We start from the raw sequence: 22,106 nt of genomic DNA, 5'->3' as shown, positions 1-22,106 counted from the left end.
TAATAATAATACAATAATAATAATCGTAATATTAATAACAATATTAACAATTGTATAATGTCTCCATAACTGTCACTTTAAATTAACTTTAAATTTACTTTTGTTGTATGAATATTCTTCTGTTTTAAAAATAAACCGTAAGTAAGGATATAATTCACAAAATGTAATTTTAACATCATAGACTAAATATAAAAATGGAGGACATGACAGCTCCCCAAAGTAAAGCCAAAGCCTCTTTATTACCACCTGGTGACTGGCTGCACTATAGGTCGATTGACTCCTCCATGTTAATAGATGAGAGATGGACCAACCTAAAAAATCTATGTACACGTCAAATACATTTTTCTCAAAGATGGTTCATGTCTTTTTAAGTAGTTCTCATCACAATGATGTATGTTCAAATGTTAATTCTTCCAATATTTTTGTTTTTACTTGTTGATATCATGACCTGCAACTTCATCATTGACTTTGTCTCATGATTGGTCAAAAGCATATATCAACAGGACCCTGCTACAGAGGCTCAATCCCCCAATTGCTAATGCGCAACCTCTGGCTACAAAATTGCAAGATGGTGCCATTCATATCTGAGGTACACTCAAAAAAGATATAACTGCAACACTTACATTTTTCACCAGGTAAGCTCCAAGATCGGAGATTTCTTGTGTGCACACAAAATGTATTTTTCTCTCAAATCTGGTATTAAAATTTGAGAGCAAAGGTGAGCACCCCATATTTGCAATGGTCACAATACAAGACCATTCAAAAATATGCAGTTCTTTAATGCAACATAAAAGCCACAGATGCCACAATTCTTGTTGGAGCATGCAATTGGTATGTTAGAAACTGTTAGAATGTCCACCAGAGCTGTTGCCTGTGAACTGAATGTTAATTTCCCTTCCGTAAGTTACCTCCAATGGCTCCAACCGGCCTCACAACTTGTAACCCCGCCAGCCCTGGAAATCTTACATCTTTTACTTCAATTCATGAAAAATGGGAGCGAGAACAAAAATGTTGCATTTATATTTTTTGTGTATTATAACAATATCTATCTATATAGTGCTTTTACAGTCCTCTCCACCACTCAAAGCACTTTATAGAACAAGTTACCTTCACACAAACACATTCATTCTTTTCCATCACTCTCCATTGATACACATCCAGCAAAATGATCAGGGTCAACTTGGGGGTCCAGTGTCTTGGCCAAGGACCCATGCATGGAGACTGAAGGAGCCAGGGATCAAACAGGGATCACAACCTTCTGGTGAGTGGACAACCCTGTGTGATCATGATCATAAAACTCTTTCAATGAAAACAACACAGATTTCTTGTCATAATAATTTTTTTTTAATAAAGATAACTGGAAGCATAAATCATAGTACCATTAAACAACAATCACTGATGGCCATATACAAGCTTAGAAATACTACAAATATTTAACTTTTATTCTGACATGAAAAGAGAGCACAGAGGGACTTACAGTAAATCCTGTCTCAGGAATCTAAATGTTGGTACAGTGTAATATCAACAGGACATTTAAAAACATGCCAACTCCCTCTAATCTCACAGTATGTTAAGACAAAAAGCAATAACCGCATCAAGTCCCTCTGTTGTAGACAAAAATTCATATTTTATTTGACAAAAAAATATTATGAAATTCTATAAGAAATGGGTAAAAGAAATAGCATAAGTTCACAGAATTGTCCAAAATTCTCCAATAACACAACATACCGCTGCTTGCTAGGATGTGAGGTACTGCAAAAACAAATAGAGCATTAAGGAGAGAAAACACTCAGAATACACAGAATTTAACAAGAGAACATAATGATTGTTGAGCTGTGTCACTTTACAGGAAACATGATGAAGAACGCAGAATCACAAATAAATAAATACATTATTTATAACAGAATTACAAAGGGTCTCATCACTGATCAGTTGTTATTTGCTGTTGTGGTGTTGCGCTAGGTCAATTTTTCCATTTGCAGTTTTTCATTAATGAATATTGTTACTGTCATTGTTTTAATGAATAAATCTAAGACACTATTTAGGGGAAATATGTCTTTACTTTTTTCTGTCTATGGTTTTTCATTTGTACCAACCATACCCTGAAAATACTTTACCTATCACCCCACCAAAATGTTATGTGTGAGTTAAATTGCATGTTCAAACTCTGAGATGTTAGAAAATGTTCTCTCCTGCTAAGAGTTTGCTAAAATAATAATATTCTTGTGAACCAAACAGTCTTTGTTGTGCTTACTTTATTTATCTAAGGAAATCAGTTTCATAAAGTTGTCTGAGTGAACGCAATGTTTAACGAAGTCAAAGTAACTTGCTTTAATTAAACTGCGAAATTAAGTGAAATGAACAATGAAATATAAAGTTAACATAACTCGAGACTAATAGTTAAATGTACATGTTACTGTTACTGTTTTTCAAGTCATTTTATTAAGATCAACTTGTAAGATTTTACAGTGTAGTCAGGCACCACAATGTATTATTTTACACACATTGTTTCTGGTGCAGATTAAACAAAGGTGGTATGTTGAGCTTTAGAGATGCTAAAAGGCAGATTTTGTTAGCTGGACTGTGCCAGACCAGCTGTGTTCACCTGGGTGAACTATAGCTGCTAGCAGTAACGTCATATTTACCATGCAGACATGACATGTGGTATCGACCGTAACACTTGGCAAGAGAGCAAATACGTTTCTTAACTTTTCCCTTAAACAAACCCTGGACCGGACAACAGACACACTGACACTCTCCACTTCGCAGGACGCCATGGCCTGACCCTGAACTGCACTCATGGATCTTTAGACTTTCTGTCACTTTACTCACCTGCTCCTCAAAAATCCCTACGTTGATTGGAGGAAAGTGTTTTTATGGGACAATAATAAGGCACAGTCCTCCTTGTCTGTTTGTCTTTGAAATGAGATCAGAACCCCTTAATCATTAATGTCATCCTCTCTGAGGTGAACGAGTTTACAATTCATTGCATAACATAGCAGGAGAGTACTCTGGCCAGTGTTTGTCATTCTGTCACCAGTGAGTTTCAGGTTGCTCTCCTGCCACTGACATGATGGCCATCTGCATCTCTACACGGCGGAGAGGTCCATACGATTGGCTGAGTTGGTGCTTTTGTCCCATGTGTTCATCTTGGTAGGCGTCACACCCTCCTTGTTTCCATTCATCTAGATAATAAGACGGGAAGGGGAGAGTTAGACACCGGCCGCCAAGAAGAGAACAGCTTTCTCTTTTTTTTAAAGTTAGCGTCTAACAGCAGCGCTCACAATGTCCGAGTTGAAGGGCTTCACATTGATGTTCCGGATGGAGCTGCTGGTGAGGGACCACACCTTGGTTTTATGTTTGAAAGCAGCTCTGACCTAAAGACAGATGTTAATGGTGACAAATAAAATCCACTTTTAAGCCACATGTCAAGTACAAATACACTTATTTCACAGTCTCACTTTACTCTAGTCAATTAGATCACAACAATCCCCTTTAACATAAATTTGAGTAAAGAAGCTTTTGAATAACGTCTATAATGCTAGTTGTTTTTCATTATAACCCTGTCAATGTGAATAAATACATTAAACAAACATTTTTTTTAGTGTTGAAGTGTTTTCTACAATAGGACATGACATAGAAAATATAAACAATCATATAACATATTCAACGTATTTACCTCAGAGTTGAGAAGACAGTGAAATAAGAAAACAAAGAATCCCTGGAAGATAAAGGGTAGAAATGTGTCACTTTTGAGAGGAAATTAAAAAATAACTGCCCACAATTTAGAAAAGAAGAGATCCCATAGTGAAACAACGTACTTGTAATGAGTTAAACACGGCAAAGATGTACAGGAACGGCAAAGAGTGCGTGTTAAGGGCAAGAACGCCAAAGATCCAAGAGATGCCAAGTATAGGAAGCAGCACAGCTACAGCCTTAATTGTCAGCCTGGACACAAAACAAGAGACAACGATGTTCTTTTAACACAAGTACAATAATCAATGATTTAAAAACTGAACGGTCTGATCGTGAAAATCAATAAACTCACTTGACTGCATTGGCATCTCCATGAACCTTGTAATTCTCTCCGCTGATTCGAGATATGATCCTGGTCACAGAAATCAGGATGCCAATGTTCACCTGGAGATCAGAAGAGAGCTTATACTGTGAATATAGATGGAACGCACTGGCACAGGAGATAGAACTTTGTGTTTTTCCTTCTTTAACAGAATAAAAACTTACAGGGAATTCATATTAAAATGTCGATCATATAAGGGAAGCAATGGGGAGATGACAAATGCTTATTGTTGCTAATTGCTCACCACGATGACAAACAGAGCCGGTGCCACAAAAGCCCAGATGGCTCCATTCTTCAGTGAAAGCCAACAGCTGAGAAATGCAAAGACAGGTGCAGGAGTTAAAGAAATAACACATGTGTGTCTCCTTCCTGTAATGTAAATATGGAACGATGTAGATTGTGGCTGTTAACCTGAAGGCATTGGTTTTAATGTGTTTTCTTTCATAGGTTATGTCATTCTTACACAACACCACCAAGCTTTAATGGACCCAAATGAATTCCATATAATCCTGTATATACATTTTCCTTGTTAAGTGCAGGTCATACTTACTTGTCAACCTCGCCATAACTGTCCAGAGCTGATGTCATGGACACTACACATATGACCAATGGAGAGCCTGATAAAACACAACGAAAACCAACACACATGTTACAAATTCACCAATGTCACATAATAACCTTAACTGGATTTGTCTGATGAGGGGCCCTGGTCCCTGGGGCAATAATGTGATGTGGAGCAGCTTACTTACATCTGCTATACATTTATTGTTATATAAATATTGTGAGTGCAGTGCGACTAGTCCGATTCTGGCCAGGGACCTTTGTTACTTGTCATATGTGCTCTCCCTCTCCCTTCTTTTCCTCTCACCTATCCACTGTATACTTTCAAATAAATCCTACAAACAAATACACATCAATAAACGAGACGTCAGTGCTCAAAATGACATGCTGAAATCCAAAAGAATCCAGCACTAGATTTACACAAACACAGATAAAGGTATTTATATAAGATTATAATGCAAGACACAAGCATTGTCCTTTAGGGGTTGAGGTGTTCTTAATAAATGTATCCAGGACTTAATAAATCTTCTATGACTATGGACCAGACTATAAAGTCCCTACAGGTAATAGATTAGATCTTGTTTCCACATGATACATATCTTTATGGAGGACCATACATGACATAAGTAAAAATAAATAAATAAATAAATGTATAAATAAATGTATAAATAAATAAATAAATGAATAAATAAAAATGGAAATAAATAAATAAATACAGAAATAAATAAATAAATATGGTAATACCAAAAGAAATGTCAAAAGAAATGTCTTAAATATATTTTAACATTTATTTTTTCCCTGATACATTTCCTTTGCATTTGCAGTGTCCTTATGCTAATGAGAAAGGCGGGCCTAACCGCAGTCTCATGCAGGATTGGTCACAGGAGTGTAATGATCCAGCCCTACTACTTCTGCCTCTCAATGCTGGTGTCCAGTAGCTGTTTGCAGCGTTGAGCCAGTTCACACTTAAAATGAACTAGTTCAAGTTCAGAGGGTTAGTTAAGGTTATTTTTTATTGGGATGATTTAGGTGTCAGTAGTCCTGACTGTGAGCGTCACGTAGCGTGTTGTACTGAGCACAAGGAGCGAGCCGAGAGGAGGAGGAGGAAACAGAAACTCCAGCTCGGTACAAACCACCTGCCGCCTCTGCTCTGATCATGAAGCCGCTGACCTCTGAGCAGATTTGACCACAGAAACTCTGTGTTTCCACTGTTCCACAGAGTCACTAACTGGCTGTTACACGGTGAAGAGCTCAAGTCTCAGTCACTGCCCGTGTCTCTGAGCGAGTGTGTGACGGAGCGCAGGGGCTGTGTGTGTGTGTGTTTAGCTCAGTTGACCAATCGTGCTCGAGACTGAGGTTAGGCCCGCCTTTCTCATTAGCATAAGGACACTGAAATGTGGAAATAAATAAATGTGGAAATAAATAAAAGTTGCAATAAAAGTGGAAATAAATAAATAAAAGTGGAAATAAGTTTAAGACATTGATTTATTTAATTCTGCATTTATTTCCATATTTATTTATTTATTTCCACATTTATTCCAACTTTTATTTTTCGATTTCAGTGTCCTTATGCTAATGAGAAAGGCGGGCCTAACCTCAGTCTCGATCAGGATTGGTCAACTGAGCTACACACACACAGCCCCTGCGCTCCGCCACACAATCGCTCAGAGACACGGGCAGTGACTGAGACTTGATCTCTTCACCGTGAAGCAGCCAGTTAGTGACTCTGTGGAACAGTGGAAACAGTGGAAACACAGAGTTTCTCTGGTCACATCTGCTCAGAGATCAGCGTCTTCATGATCAGAGCAGAGGCTGCAGGTGGTTTGTACCGAGCTGGAGTTTCTGTTTCCTCCTCCTCCTCTCGGCTCGCTCATTGTGCTCTGTACAACACGAGACGTGTCGCTCACAGTCAGGACTACTGACAGCTAAATCATCCCAATAAAAAATAACCTTAACTAACCCTCTGAACTTGAACTAGTTCATTTTAAGTGTGAACTGGCTCAACGCTGAAAACAGCTACTGGACACCAGCATTGAAAGGCAGAAGTAGTAGGGCTGGATCATTACACTCCTGTGACCAATCCTGCATGAGACTGCGGTTAGGCCCGCCTTTCTCATTAGCATAAGGACACTGCAAATGCAAAGGAAATGTATCAGGGAAAAAATAAATGTTAAAATATATTTAAGACATTTCTTTTGACATTTCTTTTGGTATTAACATATTTATTTATTTATTTCTGTATTTATTTATTTATTTCCATTTTTATTTATTCATTTATTTATTTATTTATGTATTTATTTATACATTTATTTATTTATTTATTTTTACTTATGTCATGTATGGTCCTCCATATATCTTGTGAGAACAGATAAATGTATGAACAGCAAACAATTATTGATGATGACAATCTGGTGTCTTTGTACAATAGCAGCAAGAATTTCATTTTGTCATTCCACAGTCAGCTTGGGCTTTGTGCATCGTGGGAGAAGATTATATGTTTTTTTTAATTATCTTGTGCTCACAAATATCACCTGTAAGGACTTATAGGAAATAAAAAATAATATTCTATTTTAAATTGTGCACTGTTTACATTCATGTTTGCCTTCCAGCCTTCTTCTTTGCTCCCTTGTCTTTGTTGGCACACGGTTCTATAATTTAACGCGCAAGCCTCAACCGACAAGTTTAAAGTGCATTGCTCCCACGCTGCTGCTTGTGGACAGCACAAATACTGAAAGTATCTTCAAAACTGCTCCATGAAATCTAGTCAAGTCACGCACTAAATCTGAGGATTTTAGGCTCCACACCACTCTGGACCTGATTCTGGGTCTGTTGCCCAGATGCAGGGATGGTAATTGACATGATTCACCAACATTCAAACGTTCTTATATAAACAGGAAACAAAAACGTGATCAGGAAAAGTTTGGTAGACTGAAAAGGCCACAGGAGTCCAAGTTCCACATGTTTTAGCCAAATAGTGATTTAAAAAAAGTACATATGGTATTAAGACTTCCAAAGTATCATCTTAACACTTGCCTCAACTAATTTGACAAATATTGAGCACTGTGACACTGTGGTCCAACCAAGCAGCACCTGTCTTTGTATGTACTTACTTTTCCTCTTACTTAAACTCAGTAGGGGTTTTATTTTTCTGCCGTGCTGCTAATTGCTAATTTCCATGAAAATAAATTATTCTACTCCATCTTTTGGCTTCTAGCATTATACAGCGCAAGGAAACTTTTACTTTGTGGGAGGAAACATGAGATAAAGCGGTCCGCAGCCTTTATCACGGCTAATAGCAGCAGCAATTCATTATAAAATGAGTATTTACTTTTTATGTATAACAGTTAGACTTCAGACTGTCGGACAACTCTCCAGCACATAATTTGCAGTTGGCCACACGAGATGAAATTTTACTCTGGCCAGAAGAAAGGAAGTAATAAAAAGGGATCATTTTCCCTCTAATGGCTTCAGCATGTGAAAGAGAGACCATGCATTCCCCGGCAGCCAAAGACAGTACACGTATGTCCCAGGTTCTTTTCATCTGTCTATCAACTCTGGTTCGCTGTGATCAGGAGAGGCAATTGTTATGCTGGAAGGCAACTCAAAGCACATTCAGACCTTCAAAAGCAGGGTCAGAATTATTTATTTGCCACAAATAATATTGGACCAGTTATGTGGAATAAAGAAATACTGAAATCATATTCACATTAATGTCCTGGCATGAGGCAGAGGTGGAACACTGGGTCAAATAAGGGACAATACAATAAAAACCGGATACTGTATTCTTCAAACAAGTTTAACATGAGATGAAATGGAAATCACACACAGGAACATCACGCAAAGGAACAAGTGGCAGGCAGGAGTGAGACGTGCGTTTGTTATGGTTTTTCGTCTGAGTGTGCTGGAGCAGACCTACCCCAGCCGATGCCGTAGTAGTAGAAGTGTTTGCTGCCCTCGGAGCCAAACACCTTCACCACCATACTGTAGAGGTGGAGGCCCTCCACCAGCATCCACGCAAAGGCGCTCAGGAAGAAGAAGTGTAGCAGGATGGCCATCACTTTACAGGGCAGCTGGGACACGGCACAAAATCTGATCAGGCTTTTATCATCAAAACATTCTGTTCTCATTATTATCTATGTCTGCTTTATTATACACAGGCATTTTGCTTATCCCCGTTTGTCTTTTTCTTTTAATCGCTGTTCTGTGTTTCTTCTTCACCTTTTTCTTCTAGATTTATTATCTCTCATTCATACTTTTAATCATTTAGTTTTTGTTTCTCTTGACCACCATTAACTTCTTTACTTCGTTACACACTTTTTCTCTGGGATCATTCTAATATTGGTACAATTATTGGATCAACAACATAATCTGTGTACTTACCGTGCCCGGGTCAAAGCGAGCACTGATGAGCAGTAAGATCTCAGCCACCAGGAGGGCGAAGGACAGGTTGGCATGGATGTGGTAGCGTTGGTTACGGATGGTACTCACTGACCTGCAGAGCAACAGAAGGACAACGTCACTTACAGTACAGTACAATACAACTTTATTAATCCTGAAGGCAATTTGGTTTATGGCCACTAAAAGAAAAAACATCAGAGAGACATTTACTGACAGATATCCTCTGAACAATAACATAATCAAACACCGTAAAAGAGGTGTTCAGTTGTGTTAATCTAAATTTCTTTAAACACAAAAATTCTATCTGTACATGTGATATTATAGCTTTGAAAACATCTCATGAATGAAACCAAATATACAGGTTTATCAAATAAAGTGCATGACTGGTGATACTCACGACAGTACTGCAAAGGTGACGAGAGTGATGGTGAGACACAAGATAGAAATGGAGCAGCCAACATAACCAATGGTTGATAGTGCCACCCGGTGGCCAGTAGTGAGCTGTGCACAGAGACAAATCACCATCAACAATGGAAAAGACAACATGTAAAATCATTATTTTCAACTTTATGGTGGGTTTGTTCATTGTGCCCCCAGCGTACGGGTGAAGCTATTTATTCATTCTGCCTTCATCTTTTAATTCAAAGGGCCCCTGTCGAAATTGTGATGATGAAAAAAGCACAGACTCTCATGAATATTTCTCAGACATTCTAATCTCAACACAATGACACTGTCAAAAAGCTTTAGTATCGGTGAAACGCTAAAGTTGAGGTCCCAATGTACTTCTGCAACAGTAAGAATTAATATATGCCTTTTTTTTAAAAAGAAAGTTAACATAATAGACGCAGTCACATATTCAGGATAAAGAGTTAAAGAGTGGCGGTGATTATTATGTTTCTCCATTGCATAAGGTCTAATGCATCAATGGTGTGTTGGTGTTCATGCTATTTTAAATGTGTGGGTTCGATTCTCTATTAACCGTCCTCACATGTGCCTTGTCATTATGAGGGTAGAGGAGTCCCAGCCTTCCAGGAAAGGGATATGTGGGATGTTCCCTCGCAGCTGAGGGATAAGGCAGCCCACTAATTAAAGAGTGGCCGAGGGCAAGTATAGCATCAAACAGAATCTATACTTAAAAAACAGCAGTGGCCCAGTTAGCTGCAATAAGATGTCCTCTATTTAAAGTAGCCATTGTGGATGCCGACAGCACTCCCATGGTGCATATTCCCGGATGACAAAGATTAAGACTGTGGTGTGTACAGGTTGGGTTCTCCACATTGACCCATATGGAGATCATGGAAATGTGTTCAGTGAAGAGAATAAAGATTATCCCAGATGCTTTAAAAAGGGACAGTTTTTGAAGGATGCTTCAAAGGATCAACTTTTGATCTGTCGAGATGGTGCGGTGATTGGACCGCTGACCTGTGCAGTGACCCCAAAATAACTACACTTAGTCACAGACTGTCTGTATAAACCACCACAGAAACCGATACTATGACCGTGTTGGTCTGCTTTCAGCGGACACATGGGGGAAAGATAAACCTGCCAGAGGCTGCAGTGGAGCTCCTGTTTGGCAGGTTACTGTGTGGTGAACCGCTGCTTCCTGCCAAATTATCCTCTTAGAAATCCTCTTATTTCCTAACAAAGACACACGTGTGTATATGACTGGCACAGATGGATACACCTTTCCTCAAGTAAGATGGACGCTATTTAAATTAAAAACCTTTAATTATCATATTTCAAGGCAGATATTTGACATGTCACGGCAGGAAATGTAACTAATTGCATTATAGCTCGTTTTATTGAAGAATCCCAGTGAGCAAAATAGCAGGACCAGGGTTTATTAAAAAAACTCCATAATGGACTTAAAGATGGTGCTCATTTATTTGAATGTAAATTTCTCCCATTGGCCTTGTGTAAAAGCTCCCACTCAGCACATAGACTATGAGAGTATATAAACCTTTTCGAGGCCCAGTAAAGGTTATACAAATATAAAAACTCCATGTGAAAAAAAAAACATGCAGTGCAACAAGTGATAACTGAACTTGTTTGCGGTCCGAAGCACCATGTCAGCAGATCTCCAGATGTCTTTTTTCTAAAGTTGGTCTGTGGGGAAAATTAGTTTCTGGTCTGCAGTACTGGGAGAGGCCACTGGGACTCAGCTAATCAGAGTTTCATGTGCAGATACCTCAACACGGCGAGGGCCAAGAACATGAACCCGAAGCAGCTTAATGGAACTCAGCCATCTTAGACTTTTCCCAGTATGATATTTACAAATGTCTTCTGGGAAAGATTTCAACAATAATAAATTATAATAATACAGCAGTATTTAGTGGCCCAAGAAGCTGTAAACCCAATAGATATAAAGTTGATATGGCTAATAGTGTAAGAAAAGAGTTGCCCATTAAACCCTAAGATATATGGTAAATCGTCTGTATTAGATATTCTTCAGTCAAGGAAAAACCTCAACTTAACAGTGCAGGTTTGCCAGCCAGCCACTTACATAGTACATGTTTAAGCCACCACCGGCACAACCTTGACAGGTAATTTGGGGTTCAGTATCTTGCCCATGGACACTTGTGCACACATAATGAGGGAGATGGGAACTGAATTGGTAGACAACCCGCTCTACCTCCTGAGCCACGGGAGTCCGACCTCCTGGTGGATGCAGGTCATTTTACTCTCATTTCTTCTATTGAATGTTCACCAACCTCTAACATTATCTGGCTGCCACGTGGGTCTATCATTGAATACAGCTGCATGCTGGAGATGAGACCATGAAAGCAGTGAGAGTGGCTAAAGCATCCAAATTCTGGCCTCAAAGTCTAAACGATACACGTAGCAGGACCGAGTAATAATACTTTGTGGGTTCATGATGATGAGCAAGCCATTTCACATTTCATTTGTCATTAGTCATTTGATCATTAAATATTAGAGCAGCTCTAAAGTGCAGCCACAGTGTTTTACCTTTAAGGGAACCACTTGCATTAGGATGGCAAAGTTGGTGAGGTGGTTGCACAGGCACACGGAGTACGTCATGTTTCCATCTGAACGGACGCAACCTTTGTTGGACCACACTCCCTCATTTGAGCTGGAAAACACAGCAATTATGAATTATTCACAGAAAGAATTTGTTCAGAAGTATATTAAAATACCGATGCTATGAAGAGTAAATTTAGCGCATATAAAAAAAGCTAGACAAGGTTTTTATAGCAGCACTGCTGGCAGGGATCACTCAATATGATCCACAGTGGGAGGCACAGAGAAACATTTCTTAGCTGAAGCTAGAAGGGCATTCAAACAGGACCATCTCCTGATTCACATTTTTCTTGAGTTTCAGGGCAGAGAGGAGTAAGGAGAGGAAGCTTTTGAATCCAACTAAAACACACTCCCTTTTAAAATGATTTATTCTGTCTAATAGGTGCTTTGGCTCCATTTATCAGATCACCATATTTTTCACACAGCACTACAACTCAAGATGTGCCAAACTGAAACAACAGCACATGTAACTCTGGATGGTTTTGATTTGCAAAGGGGAAATGCACCTTTTCCAAGTCACTGGTCATTTTTTATGATTTAAAAACTTAAAGGTTTCAGCCAAGAACATGCAAAGAGTCAACAATCGAGATCAAAAACCCCTTTGGCTCCACATCTGAATGAATGATTGAGACAAGCTGTATTTACATCATGACCCACCTGTAGTCCAAGAAGGCACAGTAGAGGAAGACTTTATTGCTCTGATTAAGTACTTGGTCTTGCTGTTCTTTGGTCTGAAAAAGAAAAGTTGAATGAAGTTGAGATCCTTAATTGCGAGAGAAAAGTAAGTGATAAAGGGCATCATTTGCTTTATGGGAAACACTGGTAAATTAAAGTACATGCTTTGTTGTCCTTAAACTAATAGCAACCTGTTTGGAAAATTGATACACATGACAGCATGGAATATTTCGGTCAGTAATCAGCAGCAGTCTTTCCTTAATGCTCATTGGCTTTTTCTTTCCATTTGCACACTCGACAACAGCATCAGAACTGAATTGTTTAGTAAAGATACAAGCTAAAAACAGATTTTTAATTTTTCCTGTTTACAAAATAAAAAAGGATTCATCTGTGCTTATAAACAAAGACCTCTACGGAAAAGATCTGAGATCGAGATAAGCCGCAGATCGACACTTAGCAAAGGAGATTATTACACTGAGGCGAAATCCCTACTCTCTCTAGGAAATTATATTTGATTATAAAATCACTTTTTCCATGTCATTCCTTAATATGGTATTTGGAGTCCCAGGAGACAGTGAGCTAATGGCCACAGTGCGAGAATGCAGTAATTGGGGCTTGGCCCTGGTTCCAGGTCGAACCGCTACCCTCCTCGGTCTGTCGTCTGAAGCAAACACCACTTCCATTGGCTGGTTGGGTGGATACCGAGAGACTCCACACCTCTGTTCATTCCCTGGGCCTCGACTCGACTCGCAGACGGAGTAAGTGTATGATTAGATGGACTGTGTCTGCACCATTTCCTTCTGGAAAAAGTGAGAGTGAGAGTGAAACTGACAGTCAGGCTGTCTGTTTCCTGGCACACGGGCCCAGTGATTCATATTACAAAGCATAGCACAATACGTTGACTTCATTGTGTAACCAAATCGCTGCTCTCATTCTGTCTGTTTTGCACATGAAGCTCTTTAGTCATAATGTATTGGGACCCTGAAGATGAATGCAATACATAGATATTCGTTTGGCACATTGGAGCCGGAGGGACGATGCGTCCAACGGCCATGAGAGACAGTGTGTATGCAGTATATACACACTGTCCTCTTGAGCCAGCTTTGAGGAGCGGCATGCAGGCCCTTGGGTAAATTTACTGCTCCTCTGTGGACAATTCACTTTTTTATTGGGTTTTAAATTAAAGCAAAAGGAAGAGAGAACAACTGTAATCTGCACACAATTGTAAGTCTTGCTTTAACGTGTTGTATTTGCTCTCTTCACTTGCTGAGCCTTTATTGTTCCTGTGCAATGAAGGAAGACTAATTACCCACATTAAGCACAAAATGTAACCCATGGCTCAGGGGAAACAATCCATCATCATCAAACTCTCATATACCCACGAGACAAGCTAAAATATACATTGACTAAAAGACTAACAGACATATAAGAGGTGCTGTTTGGCTTTTCTTCCTCTATAGCAACTGTCTGTTTGTGGAATATCCATCTTGGGATTTTGAGTTGCTATCTGAGGCGAGGAGCAGGAGCCCAAAAGTCACTAGCGAGTGTTAAAATGCACTCGGAGATCTGGCCCAGCTTTGTGAACAGGCTGTTGCCTCCCCTCATCGCCCCCCCCCTTCACGTCCCACCCTCCGTTGCCCCACGGCCTCAGCATCTATACCAGCCAAGACTGCAGCTGGCGCTCCAACTCTTTATTAGCAACAGAAGGCCAGCAAACGGCGCCTTGGAAATCAATTTAAGCCTTGTAAGGAGAATAGACGCAGAGGGTAAGAGAGGGAGAAGAGGGAGCGAGGGCCAGTGACGGGAGAGTGATGCAGAGTGATGGGTTGATAAAAGAGAAGACTCTCTGAGAGAGAGACGGAGAGAGAGGCTGATAAATCGTAGATAGTCATGGTGTTTCTGGCGCTTCTGTGTCACCATGTCTGCCTCGGTGCAGTCGCCAACCACAGCTTCCATCTACGGTTCGTACTTTAACCTCATGTCACAGACTCCTCCGCAGCAGATCACAAATATCAAAAGTTATCAATCTCCATATTCACCAGAAGAAATAACTATTTCCACTATTGTTTATGTAATGCATTATAAGATGCACATTTTTTTAACTACTTCATAAAGTGTTAGGTATTTAAATCCAGTAGTAACCAACCAAGGGATCAAGAATCCTCCAAACACTCTCGGGCTGAACCTGAATGGACATGAGTGGATTATCACAAATACTCATATGTTGTACGTTTCCGCCAAAATACATCTGCTGCTTGAGCTCAGTTGCGTAGAAATATTATTTTGAGGACACAGGGTGGAATTTAAAACATCTGGATTTCCTAATGCATCCAAAATGTCTTAAGGAGAGGTCTCGCAGGCCGTTCCTTCCTGCGGCAGAAAGACTGTTCAACCAGCTCTGCTCCCAGTAGAGCTACACCCACTCATTAGGGACTGCACTTTGACTCTGGTTTTACTCTGCAATATTCATTCATCCTGTGCAATTCAATGGCTTATGAGCAATCCCTTCCACTGTATATATTCTGTTTTTACGCTGTAAATACTTTACCTTATTCTATTTATATTTTATATATATATTTATTTAAACAAATATATATTTTAACATTCCCCTACAATTGTGTACTAAGTATCGCAAGTTTATTTACTATTACTTGCTGATGTTTATTTTTGACTGCCCTCTTGCTGCTGTAACATTGCAAAGTTCCCTGTTGTGAGACGAATAAAGGTCATCATAACACACTAATAGGTAATAAGATAATGTTTTACATAATAGATGTATAATGGTGTATCCTGCTGACTCGCTGATACAAATACACCCGTAATAGCCATTCAGCCCAACACGCCAATTATTTTTAACTGGGAACAAAAGGTCCATAACATCAAAATGAGAACCACTGCTCATCATCGGATCCGTTCTCTACGTCCCTCTGTTAAATAGCACACCTCGTTCTTTTTCTTATTAATGAGTGGTGAGCCTGCTGAGTAAAACGATGAAGGACAAAAATAAACACACTCATGCATCACAAAAGCCTTTAAGTCAGAGACGACGTTCAGAACCCAGCAATTTGTAAAAAAGCAAGAGTCTCTGTCCTCTGTGGTGTCTCTCAGACCTCCCGTGACTGGCAGCGCTGGAAGCCGGAGCCTCGCTGTGGTCGAGCGTATATGCCTCAGCAAATCCCAAGACATGGGCAACTCCTGGCCAATTTACATCTCTGCTGTTGACAGCTGGATCTCAAACAAGGCGCAAATAAAGAAAAGATGGAGAAAACTACACAACACCCATCATCCAAGTCTCAACACTCAAAACAAACAGATTGGCCTGGTACACACAGAGAGACGCACAAACTTCTGTCTGAAACAACACTTATAGTTTACTGAAGTCAAACTATTTACATGCAGCTTTGTATTCACAGTTACAACATGTTATAATATACATTATTATAATGTTATTATATGCAGCAGTGAAATAAGAGTCAACACTGTAATGTTAACAAACTAAAATGGAGATAATATAATTTTTTTAGCTATTGTGGACAATATGTTTCATCAAATATGCTCTTAGTTCCATCTACTTTGAACTTGAGAGCCACAAATTGGTTAAACGCTACAAAAAGGTCTTGTGATTGAAACTTGAGTATTCTTTTTTTTCTTTTTCTCCCCTAAATGTAAAATATCATTAATGACACAGCCATGCACACACCCACTCATTCCATCCTGCATTGGTACAACAATATGCAGCCACAAGAGCAGTGAGGCATATTTCAGTAGCAAAGGAGTCTAAATAAAAGCCTTGGTTTGTGCTAAATTTAAAAGAGCAGTGAAACATTACACAACTCTGCGTGTGTGTGAGACTGAATATAACTGGCCGATCTTTTCCTTTTTCCTCAAACGTTTCACATATTTGGGAGCACAGAGCGCCAGGGTGTAATTTGGACTGCACTTTCTACATTTGGTATAGATATCAATTTTCAACTGTAGCTGCCACCAGGGCCCATAACAGCACAGAAAGTCATGAAGCTACCATTATTATTAGAATTTTTTTGCTGAAGTAGGTGAAAGTGTTTGTTGAAAGACAGGCTTAAGATGTAGCCAGGGTTTGGTAATGGCTAAATTGTTCTGTATAATAACAGAGAGGCCATACACGCATTTCCCAAATGCTGCATTGACTCCTGTTAAATTTAGAAAGGAGAGGAAACTCTTTGTTGTAGTATATCTGGGAAAGGTACGGCCTCACATTATTCAAACAACCAGCTTTGCACTTAAAAAAAAACTTTCCCCCTTGAACCACCTTGAGGTCAATATATTAAAGTATCGCGCTGATGGAGCACAGATGTCATCGTTGTTGTAACAGGGCTTTTCAATCACAGGCGAGACTTGAGCCGATCCGCATACAGCATGTGGAGTAACGATCTGAATCCATGCAGCAAAACACAACTGGCCTTGAGTGAGATCATGCTGTCAGGGGAAATGTAATAAGACATGCAGCTGTGGTCTCAGCTCAGTCTCTGAGGTAGCCTAGACATCGAAAACAACGGGCCGTGCTGATAGGCGTGCAGGGTGTGAGGAAATTTCGGGGACACTTAAACAAGCCCAAACATTACAGAACTATTTTCAATAAGGTGTGCTGAGCATGTTCAGCAACACTGTACAGAGGAGATCAGTTTGGGAAGAAACAACAAATATGACAAGTTTTTTCCTTCTCACAATGGGAGAGGTTTTCCATGCCTTTCCATGTGTTCAATTCCCACGGGCTTTCATGAGGAACCATTACAGTGTTGCTCTGGTCTCTGGCCTGTTTCTGCCGGCATGACAAGTTGAGGGCTGCATTTTGAGCCTTTGCAGGGAAGTTTAAAATGTGGGAAAACATACTTGGTCAAATTAGGGTCAACAATAACATTTTGGCTGTGATGTTCAATTGTACAATTGACAACGACAATTGTAGTTGTATATCACCATTTGTAAACCTGGGGAAAACCCGAAATGAGTAATACAAGACTTCAGTCATTAATCAGTTGTCAAAATGGTATTATTGTTTCTGTAGGAACACACTCAAACTGACTGAATCTACACCAGGTCCATTAGCTCTTTCCTCTGTTCAGCTCGTAAGGAGAGGTGGTGGTTTCATGGCTGGGGTGGGTGATAGAGAGGGGGCCCTTTAAGGGAGGGGATGCAGAAGAATCTTTTAGCAAGAGAGGCATAGCAATAGCTGGCCCGCCATCTGTGATTGATCAGCATATTGGCTCACACAGCCTGCGCTTGTGTGCGTTGGTGTGTGGATGGGTGTGGGTGGTTAGGAGAAAGAGATTGAGGGATTTGAGTCTTTGCCCACAAGGTTTTTAAGCTGGGCGTGTGCTGGGAGTTATAAAAAGACTGGCAAAATAAAGAGCAGTTATAATTGTGGCAGAAAGAACTGATACCAGTGTTGGCATATATGATTAAATGATGAGGGAGCGCGAGTATCGGAAAGTGAACATGCCTATTTTCGAAGCTGGTGAACAATCAATCCATTATTCCCCACGTGTATGGGAAGCTCCAAAAAGTCTAGACCTCTTTGTCAACACAAGGCACAGTTTCCTCGCTGACCCTGACCTCTTTACCTACTTCCAACTAAAATTCTATTTAAATTACTGGAAGGAACGGATGGATAAACAGAATGGAAAAAGTAGACCGTTTTTTGTCACTATAGATGAACATTTTAAATTGAAAACTCTACAAAAAAAGACAAAATACCCAAAGGTTTAATAACAAGAAAACAGTATCAGCCAGAAGATAATCCAGCATAAAACCATTAATTAAGTTGTAGCAGTATATTAACTAATTTGTATTTCTGTATTACAAATGTAATGAAATACAAGTCAGTTGAGGGGCAGATCGAGGCCACCAACAGTCTCCACCTGCTGCCACCCTGCTCCATCCTTCGCCTCAGCTGCCACACTAACACACTGCTTTATACGCTTGTAAAGTCAGGCCCCCCTTGTCAAATCTGTTTTTGAATCCTCTCAGTTTTGACCCTATAATTAACTTTGCTCATGAAATCAATCTTTCCGTTCATTCACATCATACCAAGAGTGTGATGCTTTGACAGAAGAAGAGGATGGAGAGGCGGTGCTGGCCTTCTTTATGTATGTATTAATGTTTAACTACAGACCCAAGGCCTCCCACCCTCCTGTTTCTTCTCTTCTTGTTTCCTTCAACCCTCTCAAACTGAAGTGGACTTACAGTAATAAATCATTGACGGAGCCAGGGTCCATTCAACACCGCAGCTGAATGGCGTGAGAAAGCAAGTGGGCCTCCAGCAACCTTGATAGCACCTTGTCTGTGTATCAAACCCACTCTGGGCCACATGAGGCGAAATGGCGACATTTCGGCTCTGACTGAGTCAGCTGGGAACGGCATGACCTCAGCGGGCTGTTTCAGTGAGCTCAGAGGGCATCAATCAGGCCTGCAAGGTCACTCAGACACCTTCCACATGGCTTTGACCTTCACTTAGTGCTACCTGCCACGACACAAGGTTTTTTTTACATGTCGGTGACTCCATCAATCCATGGTACGACACCTTTTATCATGGTAGGTGTCAGATAGGGAAGATGGATGGCTTTTGGGTTTGAGCCATGACAGTAGGCATACAGGATTTGTTGTTACCATGACAGCATGAAAAGACAGATGAGGAAGCAGACATATTTCTGCTTTAGACACAGTCAGCCCCCCTGCTCGGTTTTAATGAAGTCACATCGGTGCTTGTCTATTCTCAGGGGATTAACAGAGCGGTCAGTTGCAAATCACGTACCCTCGCCCACCGAACTGGTGCCATGAGAGGACATCTTTAAGATTGAACTTGTGCAGACAGTAAACATCGTCATAAACAATGGCAGCAAAGGTCTGCTCCATAGTGCGCGTTAGCCACCCTCCCTCGCTCTAAGCTGGGGAGGTGATAAATATATTCCACTTGCCAAAGACATTATAACTCTAAAAATAGTTACTTTTTTGACTGAATCCAGCTTCAGGTCTGCACTGCAATCCAGCTGTAGCAAAAACACTCTCATTCCTGGACATGTTCACAGCCAAAAGCACTGAGAGCAAAATTACGACGCAGCCGCTAAATGTAAATCATCGTCCCAACTATGCAGCCGAAGTACCGCTGAGAAGTGCTGGCATGGAGCAATCCAATCAGTATGCTTTGGTAATAAGTATAATAGCTTATTTGTAATGGCTTAGGGAGGAAAGAATGTAATGTTTTATCCTTACATCAGAGGTGAAAGGCAGTCCAACTAAAATAGAAACACCTTGACTCAACAGACAGCAGAGCTGGTGAGCATCATCAGAACTCCTAAAACAAAGGAGATCTTACAGCTTCTCCCATGGTGTCCGCTAAAACAAACACAGTAATCATTGTCACAGGAACCAGGCCAGATCATTTCAGCATAAACATTTATTTCCCAGATGAAAATGACGCTAAACGAAGCAATATTGCCATGGTTTCATCAAGCTGCATGGTTTTCATTTGCACCACGTAAGAGAGAAAACAAATATATCGGTAATTCATTTCAATTAAAAGCAAACAATTCTTGTAAGCGTCTTGTAAATCAGAAGTACATTATTAGGGGTTTGTTAAATTGATTATTAATGCCATGTGCATTGTTCATCTAGTTAAAAAAATCCTGTAATTTGAAAAGAAATTACAAAAGTGAACTTGCGCTGCCACATTTCTGACTTTACAGGGAAGCGGGCTAACACGATACACATTTTTGACTTTATATTCATTATGAGTTTCAACGGCATTTCCCATGGAAAACTGGCACGGCGGCCCCTGTCATAAAGCAGCAATGAAAAGTATGTTGTTCATAAAATAAAGTTATTGTTCCTTTCAAAGCACCCTAAGCCTACAGTTGAAACGTCCATAATTTGCTCCCTGGAAGCCACATGCTCCGTGAGGGAAAATTTGTTTGTAACGAAAACCAAAAAAGGCTTCGCTCTTTGTGCTGGTGAGTACTCAGCTGCACACGCTTCAGTCAGGGATACACATTCTTCTGCTTACATAAGAGAAAAAATAGAGAATAGAGACGATAGTTTTCATATGGGGGGAATCCGGCTACTCTAGGTAGACCATGGCCATCTATCCTCTGAATAATGTGGAACCCAATAGCTGTGCCGGCCACATGGAACAGCGTAACATTTTCCCCCCGTCTGACTGACTCACACAGAAAGTAAATGGTAGATAAAAACATGAGTCAAATGGGAAGAAACTAGGACACTGAAACTTACCAGAACGTGTTTGAGGACAATCTTGATGAGAGGTGCTCCAGAGAGGTTGACTGACAGGGCTGGCGAAGGCTCCACCTTAAGGGAGATTAGACAGCTCGCTATCTGGATCTTGTGATCCTTGAAATCAGAGGCTTCGTTAATCCTAATAAGCAAAAAAGACACAAACTAAATAAAACAGAGGCAGAAATAAGAGGCACAGAAATAAAAAAAAAGACACAAACAAATAGAGTGAGACAAATCAGGAAACAAAACTCTGTAACCTGGATCCTACGTCAACACATAAGTGTTACATATGGGCCCAGGACAGTCACATTTAAGTGGGACTTCGATCATTCAGACAACAGCAGTATTGCACCAATAGGCTTTCAAGATCATCCAATATGTGACCTCAGCGTCATACAAGCGTCACTTCTCTATCAAAGCAGATACAGAGGTACCATCCTAACCATTGGATGAGCCCAGCCCAGCGGAGGGCCACGGTAAAAACAATCTCTTTGAATGTCGCATATCTTACATTCTGTACTCTAACCTCTATGATGTGCAAAGTTACGAAAAACATGTTGTTTAATTGCTGTTGTGTCAGGTTTTGTGAAAATAAACACTTCAGAATGAGTGGAACAAGCTGGTCCAGGGATAAGACAGTAACTGGGGGGGGGGGGGGGGGGTAAGGGGTAAGGGGTGGATATGAAGCGCTAATAGCAGGGTGTATCAGTCAGAGGAGGTTGAGTGGTGAGATGGGAGATAGGCGAGAGGACAGATAAGGCCCTGGCTCCAGGCATCAGCGGCTCCGTGGCTCAGGAAGCTGGGGCGTCTCAGAGCCAGTGGGCCTCATTCCCCGCACAGGAAGTATGTGCTGCCAAAACTAAACTGGTACGCTAGAGCTTTTAAATTGAAATGCGATTAGATTGGACTGGGCTTTACCTCAATTAACTTTTGACTGTGGGCGTTGTCGCTTTCCGCTTACCTGGTCTTGACCGGGCTGATTTCTTTGTAGTAGTTGTGCATGTTGTGGTAGAAGAGGCCAACAATGGTGGTTTGAGCTGAGGGGGAAAGAAAACTCATAGATGAATGTGAAAGGCATCATGGGCAGAAG

The 22,106-nt window shown here is 40.4% G+C and overlaps 1 protein-coding gene across 1 annotated transcript in view; it reads right to left on the bottom strand.

Moving 5' to 3' along the window:
* Positions 1 to 1,333: 1,333 nt before the first annotated feature.
* adgrd1 (adhesion G protein-coupled receptor D1) overlaps positions 1,334 to 22,106 on the bottom strand; it is a 30,731-nt gene continuing 9,958 nt past the window's right edge. The window contains exons 12-25 of the mRNA XM_062384877.1: positions 21,978 to 22,053; positions 21,014 to 21,155; positions 12,734 to 12,807; positions 12,005 to 12,128; positions 9,435 to 9,538; positions 9,020 to 9,131; positions 8,556 to 8,709; positions 4,629 to 4,695; positions 4,323 to 4,389; positions 4,049 to 4,140; positions 3,822 to 3,948; positions 3,680 to 3,721; positions 3,285 to 3,377; positions 1,334 to 3,185 (exon numbers count right to left, since the gene is read on the bottom strand). Of these exons, the coding sequence (XP_062240861.1) occupies positions 3,090 to 3,185; positions 3,285 to 3,377; positions 3,680 to 3,721; positions 3,822 to 3,948; positions 4,049 to 4,140; positions 4,323 to 4,389; positions 4,629 to 4,695; positions 8,556 to 8,709; positions 9,020 to 9,131; positions 9,435 to 9,538; positions 12,005 to 12,128; positions 12,734 to 12,807; positions 21,014 to 21,155; positions 21,978 to 22,053 (1,370 nt within the window). The 3' untranslated portion in view covers positions 1,334 to 3,089. The remainder of the gene's footprint in view (positions 3,186 to 3,284; positions 3,378 to 3,679; positions 3,722 to 3,821; positions 3,949 to 4,048; positions 4,141 to 4,322; positions 4,390 to 4,628; positions 4,696 to 8,555; positions 8,710 to 9,019; positions 9,132 to 9,434; positions 9,539 to 12,004; positions 12,129 to 12,733; positions 12,808 to 21,013; positions 21,156 to 21,977; positions 22,054 to 22,106) is intronic.

The sequence above is a fragment of the Platichthys flesus genome, chromosome 3 (genome assembly GCF_949316205.1).
Source record: "Platichthys flesus chromosome 3, fPlaFle2.1, whole genome shotgun sequence".
NCBI lineage: Eukaryota > Metazoa > Chordata > Actinopteri > Pleuronectiformes > Pleuronectidae > Platichthys > Platichthys flesus.
The sequence above is the reverse complement of the archived record's forward strand: the minus strand, read 5'-3'. Positions and strand labels throughout refer to the sequence as shown.